Source organism: Patiria miniata, unplaced genomic scaffold (assembly GCF_015706575.1).
Source record: "Patiria miniata isolate m_02_andy unplaced genomic scaffold, ASM1570657v1 HiC_scaffold_6, whole genome shotgun sequence".
Lineage (NCBI taxonomy): Eukaryota > Metazoa > Echinodermata > Asteroidea > Valvatida > Asterinidae > Patiria > Patiria miniata.
The window spans coordinates 25,133,197-25,154,121 of NW_024037073.1; the positions used below are offsets into that span (position 1 = coordinate 25,133,197).

The following is a 20,925-nucleotide window of genomic DNA, read 5'->3' on the forward strand; positions in this document are numbered from 1 at the left end:
ATGCCAAATATCAGGCCAAAATATTTCCATGAAAAAAATGCATCATTTTACCAACTTGCTGTGCTCACATTTGTATGGCCCTTAGCACAGAGATTACTCCAGTGTGTGGCCATAGAATAAGCTAGGTTTTTACCAACGGTGCAATAAGTGATAACCACAGACACCAATGCCTATCTCATCAGACAGCCCCACATACCTAGTCTAGGGGCTAGACGTTATTATGGTTTGATACGCGACAACCCCCGCAGTGATAACCCCCGCAAGAGGGAGCTCTCACTCACGACCAACCAATATCACCCACCATCAAAACTTTCTACATGCAGTTTACCATTACTTTTATATAGACATGAGGCTAGGATATTTCCAGGTTTTAGTGAAATTCATCCAATTGCCTTTAAATTCTGTTATACAAAATTACATAAAGACCCTGAGAAATCTTCACCATGGAAAACATTATGAACTCTTAATAGAGCACAAACTGTATTATCATTATCGAGAGTTGAATGCTTAGAGAGCAAACTCACCACAAATCCAAAATGTCTTGGGAGGTTTTGGATCTCAATCTTGAAGATCTCTGAGGTGAAGTGCTGTTGTGTCCGATAGTGATAAGGATCCGTTATGGCAGCGCCAGTCACCGGTACGTCAGAGGTGCTGGTGGAATGGTTATCTTGTGGGTCAAGACCTGATGGACAAAAACAAACAAATTAAAAAACCAACTCCAATCAGAGAAAATAAATTTACTTTGATTTTTTTTAAGCATGAGATATTTGTAAGTTTAATTATGAGTTTTCAAGTGAGACACTGCACAACAAAATCAGTTCACACTGACAAACAGATTAATGAATTGCAAATTTTGAATAAGAAACATCCCAAAGTTGAATACTGTTAATATAGATGTACAACAATTGTACACAGTACCTGAAAAAAAATTAATGCTTTAAAATATGAATCTCTTTGTAAAGTTAGAGATAAACCTATATATAAATATCTTAATTTGGACGGTTCCCAAAAATGACCAATTTCTACAAGCTGCTGTTTTTGTGTGCGTAATTCAAAACTGCCAAGCACAAATAATGCTATGTACTATCACCATTCTGGTATTTGAACTAGTATGCTTTTCTGATACTTGATACTTTATTGATGCCTCATAATATTTTGATATTTTTATTTGCCTTTTTTAATGGGCTTTGTATTAATCAACAAAAGAATGAATCAAATTAGGTTTCGCCCTGCACCAACGTATAAACACTGTATACTCAGTGTGGTACCTCCCGAGTGAAAGTTGGAAAAAAATCACTCGGGTGGGACTCAAACCCACAACCTCCTGCTTTCTAGTGCAGACATCTTACCACTGGACCACCGAGCTGGTTGGTTCAAATCTGATGTACATAGCAGCGGATACTGCATTAACTATTCATAAGATGGATAGTCGGTGAAGGGCAAAACCCAATTTGATTTACATCACCCCGACGCAAAATTCCATCTTAAGCCGTGTCCGCACTGGACTTTTTTTTGGAAGGTTTTACCGAGACGATGGTAAAATGAGAAATGGTCAAATGTGACCACTGTCCGCACTTGGACTTTCGACACGGGAAATTTTACCCAGACCGCGTGGGAGAAGTGACCGAGCTGTCACAGTCACGTGCACAGGAAATAAAATGCCGATCACATTTTTTTCAGCCCCCGATACGCACAGTATAATATTACACACACCATTAAAATGCACAATATAATCGTAACATACGATGTTATTTCATCTTGACACGATAAATCTTGACCAAAATGCCTACTATTCTGACGCATTTGTGATGGACGACATCGAAGCCATGCGGCAGCAGTTCCATCGGTAATCGCTGGTTCCCACCGCATGCTAACAGAATCAAAGCTATGATGTAGGACCGGAACCAGGGACTGCGGCCTACGTACATGTACGGTGCCATGCAGACTACACGGCGTAACAGGACGAATTTGGATCGTAGAAAATACAATGTACAAAACAAACATTGGTGGAAAAAAAGAATAACTGCAAAGTATTTCCCAGAACGTGATCTTGATATTTTCTGTGAATGTATTCTCCGTTAAAATATATTTATAACGAGATTTTACCGCTCGGACTTGACACACCGCAGCGTACGTGTTTCCACAAAAAGTTCGGCCACATCACGTGTGGGATCGTGCTGTTTCTGTATGCATGATACTCGCACTCGGGCCTAATGTCACTTTCCTGAGCCGCTTTTACCGACTCGCACTGTCCGCACTGGACTTATCGTCTCAGGAAAAGTGACCTGGTCAATTTTCCTGGGCGCATGGTCAGTTTTCCTGGGCAGCAGTTGGCCAGTAAAAGTAACCGCTGGACTCAGGAAAAGTAACCGAGAGGAAAACGTCCTAGGCTGTCCGCATTGGACTTAAAATGGGAAAAGTACCCATAGTCTCGGTAAGTTTGACCAAAAAAGTCCAGTGCGTACAGGGCTTTATAAAAGAATGAATGTTTTAAGATATGAATGGCTTTGTAAACTTTGCATTCATTCATCAGAAATTCACAAGTTTGACAGTTGAACGAAGGTTCAAGGACAGAGGAAACGACAGACGTGGCGGAGGTGTCTTTATCTTGGTTAAGGATGGTTTCTCAGCCATTGAACTTTCTGAAGATGGTTGTGAATTACTCTGGTGCCAACTACCGCTCAAGCCGAAAGGAGAGGACATCTTCATCTCTGCTATTATAGAGCCCCCGATTCCTACAGGCCAGAATCTCTAGAAAACCTAGACAGAAGTCTGAGTAAATTGCAGGCTCAGGTAAACTCCCCATTCATCATTCTTGGAGGAGACTTCAACATCCCGGGCATGCTTTGGAACTCAAGAACTTGTACATGTACTTTCTCGGCAAATGGTATTCAATCCAAAATTAACCACATCGCAGATGACTACAATCTCGAACAAAAGGCAAATTTTACTACAAGGAGAGACCCAGTTACAGGAACCGATAACATCTTAGATTTGCTCTTCACCACACGTAAAACTCTGGTTTGTAATGTTTACAGCATCTCCAGAATTAGCGATCACGCAACAGTGCTAGCTGACATAAACATCACTGCACCTCGCTCTGTCAAGCACCCTAGGACCATCTTTAAGTGGAATGATGTGGATGAATCCAAGCTGAAAAAAATCTGTCCTCGAGCTTAAGACCGAATTCATGCAGTCATCTCCAGAAACCAGAACAGTTGAGGCAAATTGGAGTATTTTTAGGGACAGGCTGAAAACTAACGAATTAGTACCACAAAAACCAGTCCATGGACATTCTAGACCCTCATGGCTCACTACTGTCCTAATCTGTTGCTGCAGGAAGAAAGAGCGCAGCTATGTGAAGGCAGTAACAAGCGGTCTACATTCAAACTTTTGCAAAAGGCTCATTCCACCGGGTTGGGGAACAATGTGTGACATATGACCATATTAACAAAAGCATAAATGCCTTGCTAGCAGTGGCTCTACATAATATTTGTTGTTGGGTGTTTCACGACTGCAGAAAGTTTGAAATCATTTCAATGTATTTGGCCAAAAATATGAGCAAAAAAATGTCATTTTGGATGTAACATTGACACCGTGTAAGTGTTACGTCCAAATATGACATTTGTACCTTTTTTTAAAATTTCTGCGAAACATCACACAAATTCACTTTGCTAACTTCTTACTATACATGCAACACAATAAAAAATTTTTTGTTACGGTAGTCAGGTATCAAATGGAGCAGAAATGATAGCTTGGTTGTGTGGATGTAACATTGACACGGTGTAAAACCCAATGTCACACTTCCATTGCGTGATTTTTACACCGTTACATCCACACTAGAGGTATTGTTTCTGCTATATTTGAACCCTGACTATACCAAAACAAAAGCTTTTCTTGGTGCTTAGGTGTCCAGTTGTAAATATGCAATGTCAGTTTGGGTAATATTTTACATACGTGTAAAAAATGGGAAACAAAGAATATTTGGATGTAACATTGACACGGTGTCAATGTTACGTCCAAATATGACATTTTTGCTTATATTTTTGTCAAAGTACTTTCAAATGATTTAAAACTTTCTCAAGTATTGAAACACCTTAAGACAAATATCAAATTGAGCAATTGTTTAGAATGCATTGATACTTTTAATAATATAACCAAATATATGGATGTAACATGCACTGCTTCCCAACCCGGTGGAATGACCCAAAAGCAAGTGAACAGCGAAATCCGAAGGGCTAAACGCACACATTTACAAGAAACTACATCTACAGCTAACCCCAGAAATGTTGGCGCTACGTAAACAGCACTCGTTAAGACAACACAGGGGTTCAGGTTCTAAAACTCAACAGGAAAAATATCACATCTGACCAAGAAAAAGCTGAAACCCTACAAGACCAATTCTGTAGTGTTTTCACCAGGGATGACACCGATGTGCAGCCAGTTCTACCACCGAGTCCCTACCCAGACTTGACAAACATCACCGTGTCTGTTAGCGGAGTCCTCTAGTTACTGACGTCGCTCAACTTGAAACTAGCTGCCAATGAAGTTGCCCAGTACTCGCATTCATATTCCAACAATCACTTGACCTGCTGGGTTCTCTACCATCTGACTAGAAGAAAGCCAACGTAACACCCATTTTTAAGAAAGGCTCTCGTGCAGACCCGGCAAACTACAGACCTGTGTCGTTGACCTCTGTTTGCTTTAAGTTATTAGAGCACATCATTGATAGCCAATAAATGAAACACCTCCAGGAACACGACATCCTGAACGAAAACCAACATGCTTTTCGTAAAGGCCTGTCCTGCAAATCCCAACTCGTAACAACTCTGGATGACATCTCCTACAATTACAATAATCAAATCACCACAGACATGGCAGTACTTGACTTCTCCAAAGCATTCGACATAGTTTCTCATCAAAAACTGGTCCAAACATTAGACTACTACGGGATAAGGGGAAAAACACAGAGATGGATCAGGGAATTCTTAACCAACAGGTCACAATGAGTTGTGGTAAATGGAAAATCTTTGAAATGGCAAAGTGTCGACAGTGGCGTACCACAAGGCACCGTGCTTGGCCCCCATCGGTTTTTACTTTTCATCGATGACATTAGCAAATCAGTGACTGGCACAACTCGCCTTTTCGCTGACGACTGCCTGTTATATTGGAAGATCTGCTCATCAACTGATGAACTGATGTTCCAAAAAGACCTGAACAACTTGGCTCACTGGGCGCAAACCTGGGGAATGAAATTTAACTCCAGCAAATGTAACATCATGCGAATCTCCGGGAAGCGGGCCCCCAGCAAAACTAACTACACCATGTTAGGATCCAACCTCGTACTCGTAGAGAAAACCAACATCACATATTTGGGAATAATCATTCAGAATAACCTAAGTTGGAATCACCAAACAGCATATGCCACTTCCAAAGCAAGTCGTATATTGAGCTTCATCAAACTAAATTTTCATTCTGCATCCAGATCAGTCAAATAAAAGCTGTACTTAGCAGTAGTCAGACCACACCTAGAATATGGCAGCATTGCTTGGAACCCTCACATAGCTAAGAACATAACATCCCTGGAAAAAGTGCAACTGATGAGGGCTGCTCGTTTCGTAATGCGAGATTATTCCAGACTGAGCAGTGTGACCGACATGTTGACAACCCTAGGCTGGTCTTCACTGGAAGAGAGAAGGAAAGTTAACCAACTTACCTACTAAAATAATACACAACATAGTTCACATTAACTCATCATCCATAGTCCCCAAACCAGCACCGGCTCGTAGAATTCACAACCACCAGTTCACAGAAATTGCAGCAAGGACAGACATCTATATGCAGTTATTCCTACCAAGAACTATCCGGAAATGGAACAAGCTCCCTCAAGACACCATAGACGCCCCAAACCACAACACCTTTAAGGATTTAATTTAGTTCCACTTCCCCAAGGCCTCCTTGCTAGACTTCCACGTGGAGTATTCAGGATAACCACCAAGTACCAAGTAAAGGTGCATTTTTTTTTATGAAATTGAACCCTCATATCCCCAATTTAAAAAACTTACCTGGAAAGCAACAAAACTATTTTGCAACAAAATTAATTTCACTGGGTTAAAGTATTAAGTTTCCAATAAGCAAGAATGGACAAAATCACATGAATGGGATTACACTTAGCTGACCTGGCAAAGGAGCAAACGTCTTCACCAAGTAAAAGAATAACAAGTCACCTTTGGATTTGTCCTCCTCATCTTCATTGGGAATGGCATCCATAGTGATGGCCGCATCTGTTGGCATCTTGACAACATCACCCTCTGTAACTGTGGTTGACGTTACCTCCCCAGTTGGGACATCATCAGAAGTTGGTCCCTGCTTCTCATCCATTTTGGTGTTATTACGTTGGACCAAAAACACACTGGAAATATAAAGAAACTGCACATAAAGCAGTTGTATACTATTGAAAGCCATGACCAGTGGGATATCTAGGGGGAGGGGTCAAAATTTGTCCCTGCTAATTTTGACTTTTTAGGACATATCATTTTCTGATGGCTGATAGGTCATTTAAGGGAAAAATTACGGCAATCGTGAAGTGTAGGGCCCCCGTTTTGTTTTGATCAAATTAGAATCGAAAATGTTTTTTATTGCTCAAAACTCACCTTTACAATCAAAAGCAGCCTTTTTCTTAATTCTAATAACACCCATTTTACAATTTTTAACAGATTCTTGGGGTAGAAATCACGGTTTTCCTGCGCGGTTTGTACCTTGGGATTCAGCGCGCCTTGCATGCTCACGGAACATCGCGCGGTGATTGCCATCTTAATTTTCGGGTCGCATGTTGTCGCCGCGCCGTCATTGTCATTTTACCCCAAATTTCCCTCAAATAATCAAAACCCTGCCCTCTATCTATGACAAACCTGTTTATTGAGAATGTTGCAAACTATTATGGTAGGTCAAATAATTTTTAAGTGGATTTTGTTCCCCAAGTTATAGGAACCGGGCCCTGCACTTCACGATGGCCGAAGTATTAACTCAACTGTAGCTGGAGTTACCCAGCCCTAAATTTTATCATTGGGTTGTCATCTAGATGACAACCCAATGATACCCAATTGGGTGCTGGGTAGTCCGAGTAACTTGGACCCAACGTATCGCCTTTTTTAACATTTGGACATGGTTTGGCGATAGTAAGGTCCAAGCTAATACCGAGACCTAGACAACACAGTCCCAAAAACCAACATTTTCCAACAAAAAACATCAGATTTCGCCTTCAAAACGGCCTCCAAATTACTAGATATGTCACCTGAGGTACAAGTAGACATAGATGATTAAGATGGTTGTACTTAAGTTTACTTACGATCCGGAAAAAAGTGAAATTTTCCGTTCAATTCTGAAGACCCCCTCTGCCTAGGTTGTCGTTGTTGTGCTCACGTTCAAAACTGCATGATAATGGCGTCTGACCTCGACCTCATGCAAATGTCGGGACGGCGCGCTTGCGCATAATGCACTGCATGCACGGCAGATTCCCCTGCGCCGCGCCGACGACTGTTTCCTGATGTAGAGCGCCAGCCATGCGCCTGGCTAGCCAGCACGACTCCTAGGCGTACCACGAACTTACACAGCACTCTACATCAGGAAACAGTCGTCGGCGCGGCGCAGGGGAATCTGCCGTGTCGTCACGACATTTGCATGAGGTCGAGGTCAGACGCCATTATCATGCAGTTTTGAACGTGAGCACAACGACGACAACCTAGGCAGAGGGGGTCTTCAGAATTGAACGGAAAATTTCTGATGTTTTTTGTTGGAAAATGTTGGTTTTTGGGACTGTGTTGTCTAGGTCTCGGTATTAGCTTGGACCTTACTATCGCCAGACCATGTCCAAATGTTAAAAAAGGCGATAAGTTGGGTCCAAGTTACTCGGACTAGGTGCTGGGTAACTCCAGCTAACTCAACTGAGAAAACACTTAAAAATGTTCAGACCAGTCTCAAAGGGTTTGTGCACAGGGTGGCAAGTGATGGCCAGATATGGGAATCTTTCCTTTAATGTTAATTGTTATTGTTAATTAAGCATCTCAAACTTTTCACGAATGAGATACCACGCTATTGAATACAAATAATAAACGCAGTACGTCTATCAAACTCAAAGTATCATGTCCGATATGGCCACTTTTTGCAGTACGTTTCAGTTTCACTAAATAAAATAATGCAGATTTCACCAATAGCTAATATAAACAACTAAATTAATGTTATCATTTATTAAATGGTTAGATAAAATTATCTACTGATACTGACCAAGAAAGTGACACAGGCAACAGGTTTCGGCCACTCGGAAGATAGCGCCAGATTTACAGTCGCGTGTTTATGTTGTTGAATGCTGCCCTCATGTGTCGTTCGATTGGCATGCAAGCTCTTTCGAAACATCGGCCTCCATCGCAGGTCCCTACTGCTTCAGCTTCATATATTGAACTGTATCCTTTTTTTTTAACGAGACGCATACGTCTTCCATAACGGAAGCTCAACAATATTTATTTGTCTATTATTATTTGACAACTCACGCTTTCTGGGTAGCTGTGTGGAAATTTCAGAATCTTCTTAAATTTTTATAGTAGACGAAGCCGCAGCTGGGAATGAATCGAATTTTTAAAAACTCTTTAAACCCATGTTTTCTTTTTTTCTGGAGGGCTAGGCCGGCGCTGTTTACGCAACTCAAGTAAGTTTCCACAGGGAGAAATGGCTTTAAGGGAAATAAATAAGCTGTGAACACTAGTTTTCCAGTTTTTCCCCTTGACCAGTTTGAGTGGCTCTTCACCAAGGTAATGAAAGTCGAAGGAGCGTCAATAGAGCTAGAGAGGGGCTATGTGCAAATATTATGTTGGACATTTTACAAATCCCCGGGAGCATCAAACTAGGCCAATATCTATACTAAGTAATAAAAAAGTAATAATATAGCAGTGTTGAACCCCACCGTACAGGAGCGACACAAAATATTGAATTCTACTTCGAATGCTGGAGGGAACTATATGCTTAAATGTTTCCAGTGACGGGTGCATATGTAAGTAAACACTAAATGAAATGTTTTTTGTGGCTATAACTTTGCCAATAGAAATAATTATTAACAGACTTTTGTCTAAAAACTGTTGAGATACTTTGGACAGTATTTTTACCTATGAAATATAAATGAGGTTGATATTTGTTTCACACGAAGTAAAGAATAATAAAAAAGACTGCCGAAAAATTTAAATTGATTAAACACAGCGTCACTGTAGCTCACCTATTATTACTGCATTTCACTGCCAACCTGGTTCGCTACAGTGGTGAAGCAACAACTCACAAATAATTAAGATACCTAAAGTAGTCAAAACAAAACTAGAAAGACACAACATTTTTTAATCATCCTTTTTATACAACTCGGCAGAAAGTCCTTAATGCCTGGTGAACTGGATAAAAATCGCCACTTGAAGGAGTTTAGGCAACACAAAAAGAAAAATTTCCCATTCCGCGATAATAGGGATGCTGCGATAATAGGGAGTCCGACTAAACTTTAAAAATATAGCAACGGCATACTAAAGTTATATTGCAAATGTTTCTATTTTGGGAGAATCTGTATACATTTGTAAAATGTTACGTAATTGGCACACGGATGATTTTCAGCAAAACATTCTCGGAACTCTTTCCATGCATAGGATTTAACTAAGCTTCTTAGACTTTCGACAAAAGTATATTATAATATTTGTGGATTTATTTTATTTACCTCCTATTTTCAATTATGATATGATTTTAAATATTATGCATGCAGTTGTTTTTACCAAAATGGAAAGAAATTCATTTATTTCATATATAAACAAACGCGCATTTAATAACAATGTCGGATGACAAATCCACATTGGTTTAGGAAGTAGGACACAATGGAGACTTTCGTGGCAGCCAATTTGACTCATCTGCAGACGATGACGTTCTTGGTGCTTCCTTGACGTTCGATATTGTTCAAATTATTTTTCTATGTAGTTAATATTAGTCATTCTTTCAATGTTAAAGTCCACAATTGTGTAGGATTTAGTTTATGCAAGAACAAAATTGGTCCAAGTACTAAGTGCGCAAAAAATGGCCAATGTTTTTCTACATCACTACCTCGTGTTGGTTCAGCATCAGAGGTGACGGAATGTTGCCACCTATCAGTGCGGATGAAAGGCGCTGAGGCAGACTGGACGCCCATACAATGCACAGACAGGGAGTGTAGCCACTCCTTGATGAAGGCTCCGCATCTGCACTGTCCATTCTGCTCCCAGGACAGTCTCTTCACTGAGGAGATTCTCCTCAAGGCGCACTACGTACAGGGTCAAGTACGTGGATAAAGGCATCAACTTTGGGGGTGAGTTTGGGAACAAGACCAAGTGCACCAGACTTTTCCAACTGATGCGCACTGTGCTGCATGTGGCAGGGTTAGGGTTAATTATAAAGATAAGTTGAAGGTAGTGGACAGCAGGACAAGGTAGTGGCATTTGTGGGAGTTTTATGAAATTGACAGATACCTGGGCTGGTTATTCTTAGCAGATATCAGTGTTCGATAAACTCCCTGTAGAGTGGTGTTTCAAAAAAGCATGAAGTGAACTTGTTGAACAAAATCTGGGGTTTTTTTTACCGAAAAGTTTTGACTCAAGTATCCATTCTTTTGAGAATGATTAGACACACCTTTTTGGTTTAAGTGTTTGAAAGCGCACTTATTTTTAACCTTCACAGTTTCAGTGCTGCTTCAAGACAACTGAGTATGCCGTTGCTGTGATGTAATGGTCCCCTTGTACAATCTGCATGAAAAAAAAACCATGGAATAAATTTAATCAGTTGAAATTTATGTACCTTGTGAGCAGGTGTGGTAGTTCTACAAGGATTTGGGTGGATTATGTCAAATGCCAACACTTCGTGCCTTTTAAAATAATTAATTGTGAACCTAATTTTATCACTGTATGTTTGTGTAAATTGAATCTTTTGCTACCTTACAGGTTTAAGTCTCATTTTATCAACCTTAACGACTGCACTCCACCATTTGTACCCAGGATGTCAACCAGATCTTCACCACATACACTGACCCAGCACCCAACAGTACCAGCCTGGTAACACACCTCATAGTCCCCCAGTCACAGCAGCCATCGGAGACAGACACATCATCCCCGGGGCTATGAGCAGACTGATGGGCAGCAGCCGCAGATCGAGTACCAGTATGCCTGCATAAATGATCCGAGTCAGAGCACTGCCAATGGGGAAGGTAAGAATATTAACCCTGACCCTCCAAGAATCCTTCAGCATCTACGCAGAGGTTAAGGTGGATAATGCCACCAGCAGTGAAGGATAATTAGAAGAAGCTGACCAAAAAGCCAAGGGGGAGGCATTTGATGCAAGGAAGAACTCTTCCCCCCCCCACCCCCCCCCCCCCACTTTGTTTTCAATTGATATATCGTGAATCCATATGGAAGAAGGGAATGGGTAGACAACAGCATGTTTGATACAGTTGTCTTCACTCCTGCACTTGTTTGGTCAATAAAATAAATAAAACAACAACCAAAAGTTCAGCATTTTTTTAGGGGGTTGGGGTGGATGAGGGCCAATATTGACAGTGGATTTTACAAATTGAAATTACAAGGTGCAAAGGGTGTGCCATTGGCGTTATTTAAGTTGATTGAATTTTGGAGGATTCAGGAAGGTTCTAAGCAACAAAAAAAATCTAATAAGTCAGGGTGGCAGTACATTTTGAGAGCTGACTTCAACAATTAATTAAATATTGGCATTTGTCCTTCACCTTGCCCACCTAATGTTAGGAATACGGTTTGAAAAAGTGAGTGATTGCTTGCACCCAGTTACAAGGAATTACATGTTCTTGACACACTGCATCACTTTGGACTTTCTTGCCTGTATCCTGTTTTTACCGCTACATATCATCTGTCCCATTCAAGCGCAACATATATGTCGACCTTTCTACTCCATAAACTCCTCCCATCATTTCCCCTCTTTGTGTAGCCCACACCTGGAGTGACCTTTTGATGACCGACTTTCATTATTACAGGAATCATTATTCAGGATAATTACTCAACCTTTCCCTCTCGTAAACAGTTGTCCTTATTGAAATACCAGATGAAGGAAGCAAAGAGGATTTGGAGGACGAGACTTGCTACACAGAGCACAACTTGTCGCTGCTGCTGCAGGAGAAGGAAAGTCTGGAGAAGACTCTTGAGGAGGAGCGGACCACGTGGGCCCAGACAGAGCACAGAATGAAAGGTACTATAGAAAGGCTTCGTACAAAGGTGAGTGGGCATTCCATCTGGTCTTGGTCTAAGAATGAGTTTGGATCTTGTTCCCTGCATGCAACAGGTACCAAGGGCGTCAATCGCTTCTCAAAAGTGGGAGGGGGGACATACCTTGATCAAAACTAATGCAGGCACACTAATGCTACTGCGTTCTTTCAGTGGTCAGATTTCTGTCAGGATGCCAGCTGTCATGGCTGTGGGCGATCATAGTGTGCACTGTTGTTGTCATTGCTCTACATTTTCTACACGTTCTACGTTGTTTTATGCGCCGACGCTGCTTATGATAAATGCAGACAAACCGTTGCACACATTTTGTACACAAGCTCAGATGTGTCGTTTATCCTTGTGTAGAGGATTCGTGGTTTCACTCAAACTCTAGTTGCACTAAATAACTGGGTAACAACACATGTGCCTTCTTAAGCATTCATGCTCCAACTGCACACATCATGAAGTGCATAAATGTCAGACTTTGGTGTGCGCTGTCATGGTTGTGATTGGTTACACATCATGGGGCAGAGCCTAATGGATTGGTCTATTAAAATTCCATCTGTAAACAAATAATTTCTCTGCCCATCCGTCTTGCCCTCCAGGTTGAGTATTTGTCCAACACAAACATGTCACTCAAGCAGCAGCTGTCCATGATTCACACGTCCAGTTTGAAACATCTAACCAACGACAGCGAGAACCAGTCCATTTTGCAAGAGTTACTGCAACACATGTCTGAGGAGCACACCCAGCTGCTGCACCACCATCTAGCACAGCTACGGCTGTACGCTCAGGCCTGTGCATTATCCAAATCAGCCCCCGAGGAATCTGCAGCTGAATCTACAGTCTTGGTACCAGACCTGGCTGACCAATCACAGGACATCTCACACATGGCCATGATGTCGTCCTCGGAGGGCACCCTTGGGAACATGGAGCAGACAGTCGTCATGACGATAACGTCTGAGGGGGGGGGACTTGAACTAATGAGTTGAGTCTTCATGGAAGTTTGTCTTACCTGAATGAAAAATTTTACCAAAGCAACTGGCCTTGGTCTCTCCTATCTTTTCGAGTTCTCGATGGGCAATCCCGAATCCGCTCAGTGAATGGGCGTCGTTGTAACCCAAACAGATCCATGTAGGTCCTCAAATCTGTTACTGAAACATAAACGATGCAATTATGATTAACATTGAAACATTGGTCGTATGTATAAAAACTAGCATTTGCTTTTTTTTTACTACATATTTTAAGCATAACTTTTATTTGCATGAATAAAAATGAGAGCAAATGCTTTCACTATTTGCTTCAAGCTAAAAGTATTTGCTTTTTTACTTTTGGCTTTTGCTAGACTAGAAGTGTGGACTGGTTTCAAACTTGAAAAAAATATAAATTTCAATTGACCTCAAAATTAATAAAATTTTAAAATCTAAAACTCCAACTGTGGGACTTGAACCAGCAACCTTCAGAAGTTCAGATTTAGGGTCATCAGTCCGTATTACTTGATTAAGCAAAACTTCACACTATTTTGTGGTTACAAAATTACTGTAAAGTTTCAATTGACCTAAAAGTAGTAAAATTTTGAAATCTAAAATTCCCAGCGTGGGAATGAACCTGCAACCTTCAGATTTAGAGTCAGCAGTCTGAACCACTGCACTAAGCATAATTTCATGCTTTTTAGTGGTTACGGAATTAACTATCAAGTTTCAATTTACCCAAAAGAAATAAAACTTTAAAATCTAAAATTCCCACCCTGGATTTGAACCCACAACCTTCAGATTTCAAGTCAGCAGTCCATACCATTGGACTAAGCATAATTTCACACTTTTTAGTGGTTACGAAATTAACTATGAAGTTAAATTTACCCCAAAAGACATAAAATTTCAAAAACCAAAACTCCACCCCTGGATTTGAACCCACAACCTTCAGATTTCAAGTCAGCCGTCCGTACCATTGGACTAAGCATAATTTCACACTTTTTAGTGGTTACAAAATTAACTATCAAGTTTAAATTTACCCAAAAAGAACTAATTTTAAAATCTAAAATTCCCCCCCTGGAATTGAACCCGCAACCTTCAGATTTTGAGTCGGTAGTCCATACCATTGGACTAACCTAATTTCACACTTTTTAAAGGTTACGAAATTAACTATAATGTTTTAATTTACCCAAAAAGACATAAAGTTTTAAAATCTAAAATTCCCACCCTGGAATTGAACCCACAACCTTCAGATTTCGAGTCAGTAGTCCATACCATTGGACTTAGTGTAATTTCACGATTTTTAAATGTTACGATATTAACTATGAAGTTTCAATTTACCCAAAAATAAATAAAATCTAAAATCTAAAATTTCCAACCTGGATTTGAACCCACAACCTTCAGATTTAGAGTCGGCAGTCCATACCATTGGACTAAGCATAATTTCACACTTTTTAGTGATTATGAAATTAACTATAAAATTTAAATTTACCCTAAAAGACATACAATTTTAAAATCTAAAATTTCCACCCTGGATTTGAACCCACAACCTTCAGATTTAGAGTCAGTAGTCCATACCATTGGACTAAGCATAATTTCACACTTTTAGTGGTTACGAAATTAACTATGAAGTTTAAATTTACCCAAAAATACAATTTTAAAATCTAAAATTTCCACCCTGGATTTGAACCACAACCTTCAGATTTAGAGTCAGTAGTCCATACCATTGGACTAAGTGTAATTTCACAATTTTTAAAGGTTACGATATTAACTATAATGATTTAATTTACCCAAAAAAGTAATAAAATTTTAAAATCTAAAATTCCCACCCTGGAATTGAACCCACAACCTTCAGATTTCAAGTCAGCAGTCCATACCATTGGACTAAGCATAATTTCACACTTTTTAGTGGTTACGAAATTAACTATGAAGTTAAATTTACCCCAAAAGACATAAAATTTCAAAACCAAAACTCCACCCCTGGATTTGAACCCACAACCTTCAGATTTCAAGTCAGCCGTCCGTACCATTGGACTTAGCATAATTTCACACTTTTTAGTGGTTACAAAATTAACTATCAAGTTTAAATTTACCCAAAAAGAACTAAATTTTAAAATCTAAAATTCCCCCCCTGGAATTGAACCCGCAACCTTCAGATTTCGAGTCAGCAGTCCATACCATTGGACTAAGCATAATTCCACACTTTTTTGTGGGTACGAAATTAACTATGAAGTTAAATTTACCCCAAAAGACATAAAATTTCAAAACCAAAACTCCACCCCTGGATTTGAACCCACAACCTTCAGATTTCAAGTCAGCCGTCCGTACCATTGGACTAAGCATAATTTCACACTTTTTAGTGGTTACGAAATTAACTATCAAGTTTAAATTTACCCAAAAAGAACTAAATTTTTAAATCTAAAATTCCCCCCCTGGAATTGAACCCGCAACCTTCAGATTTCGAGTCGGTAGTCCATACCATTGGACTAAGCCTAATTTCACACTTTTTAAAGGTTACAAAATTAACTATAATGTTTTAATTTACCCAAAAAAGTAATAAAATTTAAAATGTAAAATTCCCACCCTGGAATTGAACCCACAACCTTCAGATTTCAAGTCAGTAGTCCATACCATTGGACTAAGTGTAATTTCACAATTTTTAAATGTTACGAAATTAACTATGAAGTTTCAATTTACCCCAAAATAAATAAAATCTAAAATTTCCAACCTGGATTTGAACCCGCAACCTTCAGATTTAGAGTCAGCAGTCCATACCATTGGACTAAGCATAATTTCACACTTTTTTGTGGGTACGAAATTAACTATTAAATTTAAATTTACCCAAAAAGACATAAAATTTTAAAATCTAAAATTTCCACCCTGGATTTGAACCGACAACCTTCAGATTTAGAGTCAGTAGTCCATACGATTGGACTAAGTGTAATTTCACAATTTTTAAGGGTTACGAAATTAACTATAATGTTTTAATTTACCCCAAAAAGTAATAAAATTTTAAAATCTAAAATTCCCACCCTGGAATTGAACCCACAACCTTCAGATTTCGAGTCAGTAGTCCATACCATTGGACTAAGTGTAAGTTCACAATTTTTTAAATGTTACGAAATTAACTATGAAGTTTCAATTTACCCAAAATAAATAAAATCTAAAATTTCCAACCTGAATTTGAACCCGCAACCTTCAGATTTAGAGTCAGCAGTCCATACCATTGGACTAAGCATAATTTCACACTTTTTTGTCTTTACGAAATTAACTATAAAATTTAATTTTACCCAAAAAGACATAAAATTTAAAATCTAAAATTTCCACCCTGGATTTGAACCCACAACCTTCAGATTTAGAGTCAGTAGTCCATACCATTGGACTAAGTGTAATTTCACAATTTTTAAAGGTTACGATATTAACTATGAAGTTTCAATTTACCCAAAATAAATAAAATCTAAAATCTAAAATTTCCAACCTGGATTTGAACCCACAACCTTCAGATTTAGAGTCAGTAGTCCATACCATTGGACTAAGTGTAATTTCACAATTTTTAAAGGTTACGAAATTAACTATGAAGTTTCAATTTACCCAAAAAGACATAAAATTTTAAAATCTAAAATTTCCACCCTGGATTTGAACCCACAACCTTCAGATTTCGAGTCAGTAGTCCATACCATTGGACTAAGTGTAAGTTCACAATTTTTAAATGTTACGAAATCAACTATGAAGTTTCAATTTACCAAAAAATAAATAAATCTAAAATTCCAACCTGAATTTGAACCCGCAACCTTCAGATTTCGAGTCAGTAGTTCATACCATTGGACTAAGTGTAAGTTCACAATTTTTAAATGTTACGAAATTAACTATGAAGTTTCAATTTACCCAAAAATAAATAAAATCTAAAATTTCCAACCTGAATTTGAACCCGCAACCTTCAGATTTAGAGTCAGTAGTCCATACCATTGGACTAAGTGTAATTTCGCAATTTTTAAGGGTTACGAAATTAACTATAAAATTTAAATTTACCCAAAAAGACATAAAATTTTAAATCTAAAATTTCCACCCTGGATTTGAACCCACAACCTTCAGATTTAGAGTCAGTAGTCCATACCATTGGACTAAGTGTAATTTCACAATTTTTAAAGGTTACGATATTAACTATGAAGTTTCAATTTACCCAAATAATAAATCTAAAATCTAAATTTCCAACCTGGATTTGAACCCACAACCTTCAGATTTAGAGTCAGTAGTCCATACCATTGGACTAAGTGTAATTTCACAATTTTTAAGGTTACGAAATTAACTATGAAGTTTCATTTACCCAAAAAGACATAAAATTTTAAAATCTAAAATTTCCACCCTGGATTTGAACCCACAACCTTCAGATTTCGAGTCAGTAGTCCACACCATTGGACTAAGTGTAATTTCACAATTTTTAAATGTTACGAAATTAACTATAATGTTTTAATTTACCCCAAAAAGTAATAAAATTTTAATATCTAAAATTCCCACCCTGGAATTGAACCCACAACCTTCAGATTTCGAGTGAGTAGTCCATACATTGGACTCAGTGTAATTTCACAATTTTTAAATGTTACGAAATTAACTATGAAGTTTCAATTTACCCAAAAATAAATAAAATCTAAATTTCCAACCTGGATTTGAACCCGCAACCTTCAGATTTAGAGTCAGCAGTCCATACCATTGGACTAAGCATAATTTCACACTTTTTTGTGGGTACGAAATTAACTATTAAATTTAAATTTACCCAAAAGACATAAATTTTAAAATCTAAAATTTCCACCCTGGATTTGAACCGACAACCTTCAGATTTAGAGTCAGTAGTCCATACCATTGGACTAAGTGTAATTTCACAATTTTTAAGTGTTACGAAATTAACTATAATGTTTTAATTCACCCAAAAAGTAATAAAAGTTTAAAATCTAAAATTCCCACCCTGGAATTGAACCCACAACCTTCAGATTTCGAGTCAGTAGTCCATACCATTGGACTAAGTGTAAGTTCACAATTTTTAAATGTTACGAAATCAACTATGAAGTTTCAATTTACCAAAAAATAAATAAAATCTAAAATTTCCAACCTGAATTTGAACCCGCAACCTTCAGATTTCGAGTCAGTAGTCCATACCATTGGACTAAGTGTAAGTTCACAATTTTTAAATGTTACGAAATTAACTATGAAGTTTCAATTTACCCAAAAATAAATAAATCTAAAATTTCCAACCTGAATTTGAACCCGCAACCTTCAGATTTAGAGTCAGTAGTCCATACCATTGGACTAAGTGTAATTTCGCAATTTTTAAGGGTTACGAAATTAACTATAAAATTTAAATTTACCCAAAAAGACATAAAATTTTAAAATCTAAAATTTCCACCCTGGATTTGAACCCACAACCTTCAGATTTAGAGTCAGTAGTCCATACCATTGGACTAAGTGTAATTTCACAATTTTAAAGTTACGATATTAACTATGAAGTTTCAATTTACCCAAAAATAAATAAAATCTAAAATCTAAAATTTCCAACCTGGATTTGAACCCACAACCTTCAGATTTAGAGTCAGTAGTCCATACCATTGGACTAAGTGTAATTTCACAATTGTTAAAGTTACGAAATTAACTATGAAGTTTAAATTTACCCAAAAAGACATAAAATTTTAAAATCTAAAATTTCCACCCTGGATTTGAACCCACAACCTTCAGATTTCGAGTCAGTAGTCCACACCATTGGACTAAGTGTAATTTCTCAATTTTAAATGTTACGAAATTAACTATAATGTTTTAATTTACCCCAAAAAGTAATAAATTTTAAAATCTAAAATTCCCACCCTGGAATTGAACCCACAACCTTCAGATTTCGAGTCAGTAGTCCATACCATTGGACTCAGTGTAATTTCACAATTTTAAAATGTTACGAAATTAACTATGAAGTTTCAATTTACTCAAAAATATAAAATCTAAAATTTCCAACCTGGATTTGAACCCGCCCTTCAGATTTAGAGTCAGCAGTCCATACCATTGGACTAAGCATAATTTCACACTTTTTAGTGGTTACGAAATTAACTATGAAGTTTCAATTGACCTTAAAAGTAATAAATCTTGAAATCTAAAATTTCCACCCTGGATTTGAACCGACAACCTTCAGATTTAGAGTCAGTAGTCCATACAATTGGACTAAGTGGAATTTCACAATTTTTAGAGGTTACGAAATTAACTATGAAGTTTAAATTTACCCAAAAAGACATAAAATTTAAAATCTAAAATTTCCACCCTGGATTTGAACCCACAACCTTCAGATTTCGAGTCAGTAGTCCATACCAGTGTAATTTCACAATTTTAAGGTTACGATATTAACTATAATGATTTAATTTACCCAAAAAAGTAATAAAATTTTAAAATCTAAATTCCCACCCTGGAATTGAACCCACAACCTTCAGATTTCAAGTCAGCAGTCCATACCATTGGACTAAGCATAATTTTTTCACACTTTTTAGTGGTTACGAAATTAACTATGAAGTTAAATTTACCCCAAAAGACATAAAATTTCAAAAACCAAAACTCCACCCCTGATTTGAACCCACAACCTTCAGATTTCAAGTCAGCCGTCCGTACCATTGGACTAAGCATAATTTCACACTTTTTGTGGTTACGAAATTAACTATCAAGTTTAAATTTACCAAAAAGAACTAAATTTTAAAATCTAAAATTCCCCCCCTGGAATTGAACCCGCAACCTTCAGATTTCGAGTCGGTAGTCCATACCATTGGACTAAGCCTAATTTCACACTTTTTAAAGGTTACAAATTAACTATATGTTTTAATTTACCCAAAAAGTAATAATTTTTAATCTAAAATTCCATCCTGATTTGAACCCACAACCTTCAGATTTCATGTCAGTAGTCCATACCATTGGACTAAGTGTAATTTCACAATTTTTAAAGGTTACGAAATTAACTATAAAGTTTTTAATTTACCCAAAAAAGTAATAAAATTTAAAATGTAAAATTTCCCACCCTGGAATTGAACCCACAACCTTCAGATTTCGAGTCTGTAGTCCATACCATTGGACTAAGTGTAATTTCACAATTTTTAAATGTTACGAAATTAACTATGAAGTTTCAATTTACCCAAAAATAAATAAAATCTAAAATTTCCACCTGGATTTGAACCCGCACCTTCAGATTTCGAGTCAGCAGTCCATACCATTGGACTAAGCATAATTTCACACTTTTTTGTGGGTACGAAATTAACTATTAAATTTAATTTACCCAAAAAGACATAAAATTTTAAAATCTAAAATTTCCACCCTGGATTTGAACCGACAACCTTCAAATTTAGAGTCAGTAGTCCATACCATTGGACTAAGTGTAATTTCACAATTTTTAAGGGTTACGAAATTAACTATAATGTTTTAATTTACCCCAAAAAGTAATAAAATTTTAAATCTAAAATTCCCACCCATGGAATTGAACCCACAACCTTCAGATTTCGAGTCAGTAGTCCATACCATTGGACTAAGTGTAAGTTCACAATTTTTAAATGTTACGAAATTAACTATGAAGTTTCAATTTACCCAAAAATAAATAAATCTAAAATTTCCAACCTGAATTTGAACCCGCAACCTTCAGATTTAGAGTCAGCAGTCCATACCATTGGACTAAG

General features: G+C 37.8%; 1 protein-coding gene and 1 long non-coding RNA gene across 2 annotated transcripts in view; one reads left to right on the forward strand and one right to left on the reverse strand.

Moving 5' to 3' along the window:
* Window positions 1-636: 636 nt before the first annotated feature.
* LOC119742866 lies at window positions 637-8,441 on the reverse strand. The gene is made up of 3 exons (XR_005272910.1): window positions 8,284-8,441; window positions 6,228-6,412; window positions 637-682 (listed from the first exon to the last, which is right to left on the reverse strand). It is a non-coding gene; the product is annotated as an uncharacterized LOC119742866 (long non-coding RNA).
* Window positions 8,442-10,058: 1,617 nt separating this feature from the next.
* The window catches only part of LOC119743360, a 34,023-nt gene continuing 23,156 nt past the window's right edge, over window positions 10,059-20,925 (forward strand). Inside the window, exons 1-4 of the mRNA XM_038219753.1 lie at window positions 10,059-10,360; window positions 11,043-11,251; window positions 12,094-12,284; window positions 12,878-13,230. Coding sequence (XP_038075681.1) covers window positions 12,252-12,284; window positions 12,878-13,230 — 386 coding nt within the window. The 5' untranslated portion in view covers window positions 10,059-10,360; window positions 11,043-11,251; window positions 12,094-12,251. The remainder of the gene's footprint in view (window positions 10,361-11,042; window positions 11,252-12,093; window positions 12,285-12,877; window positions 13,231-20,925) is intronic.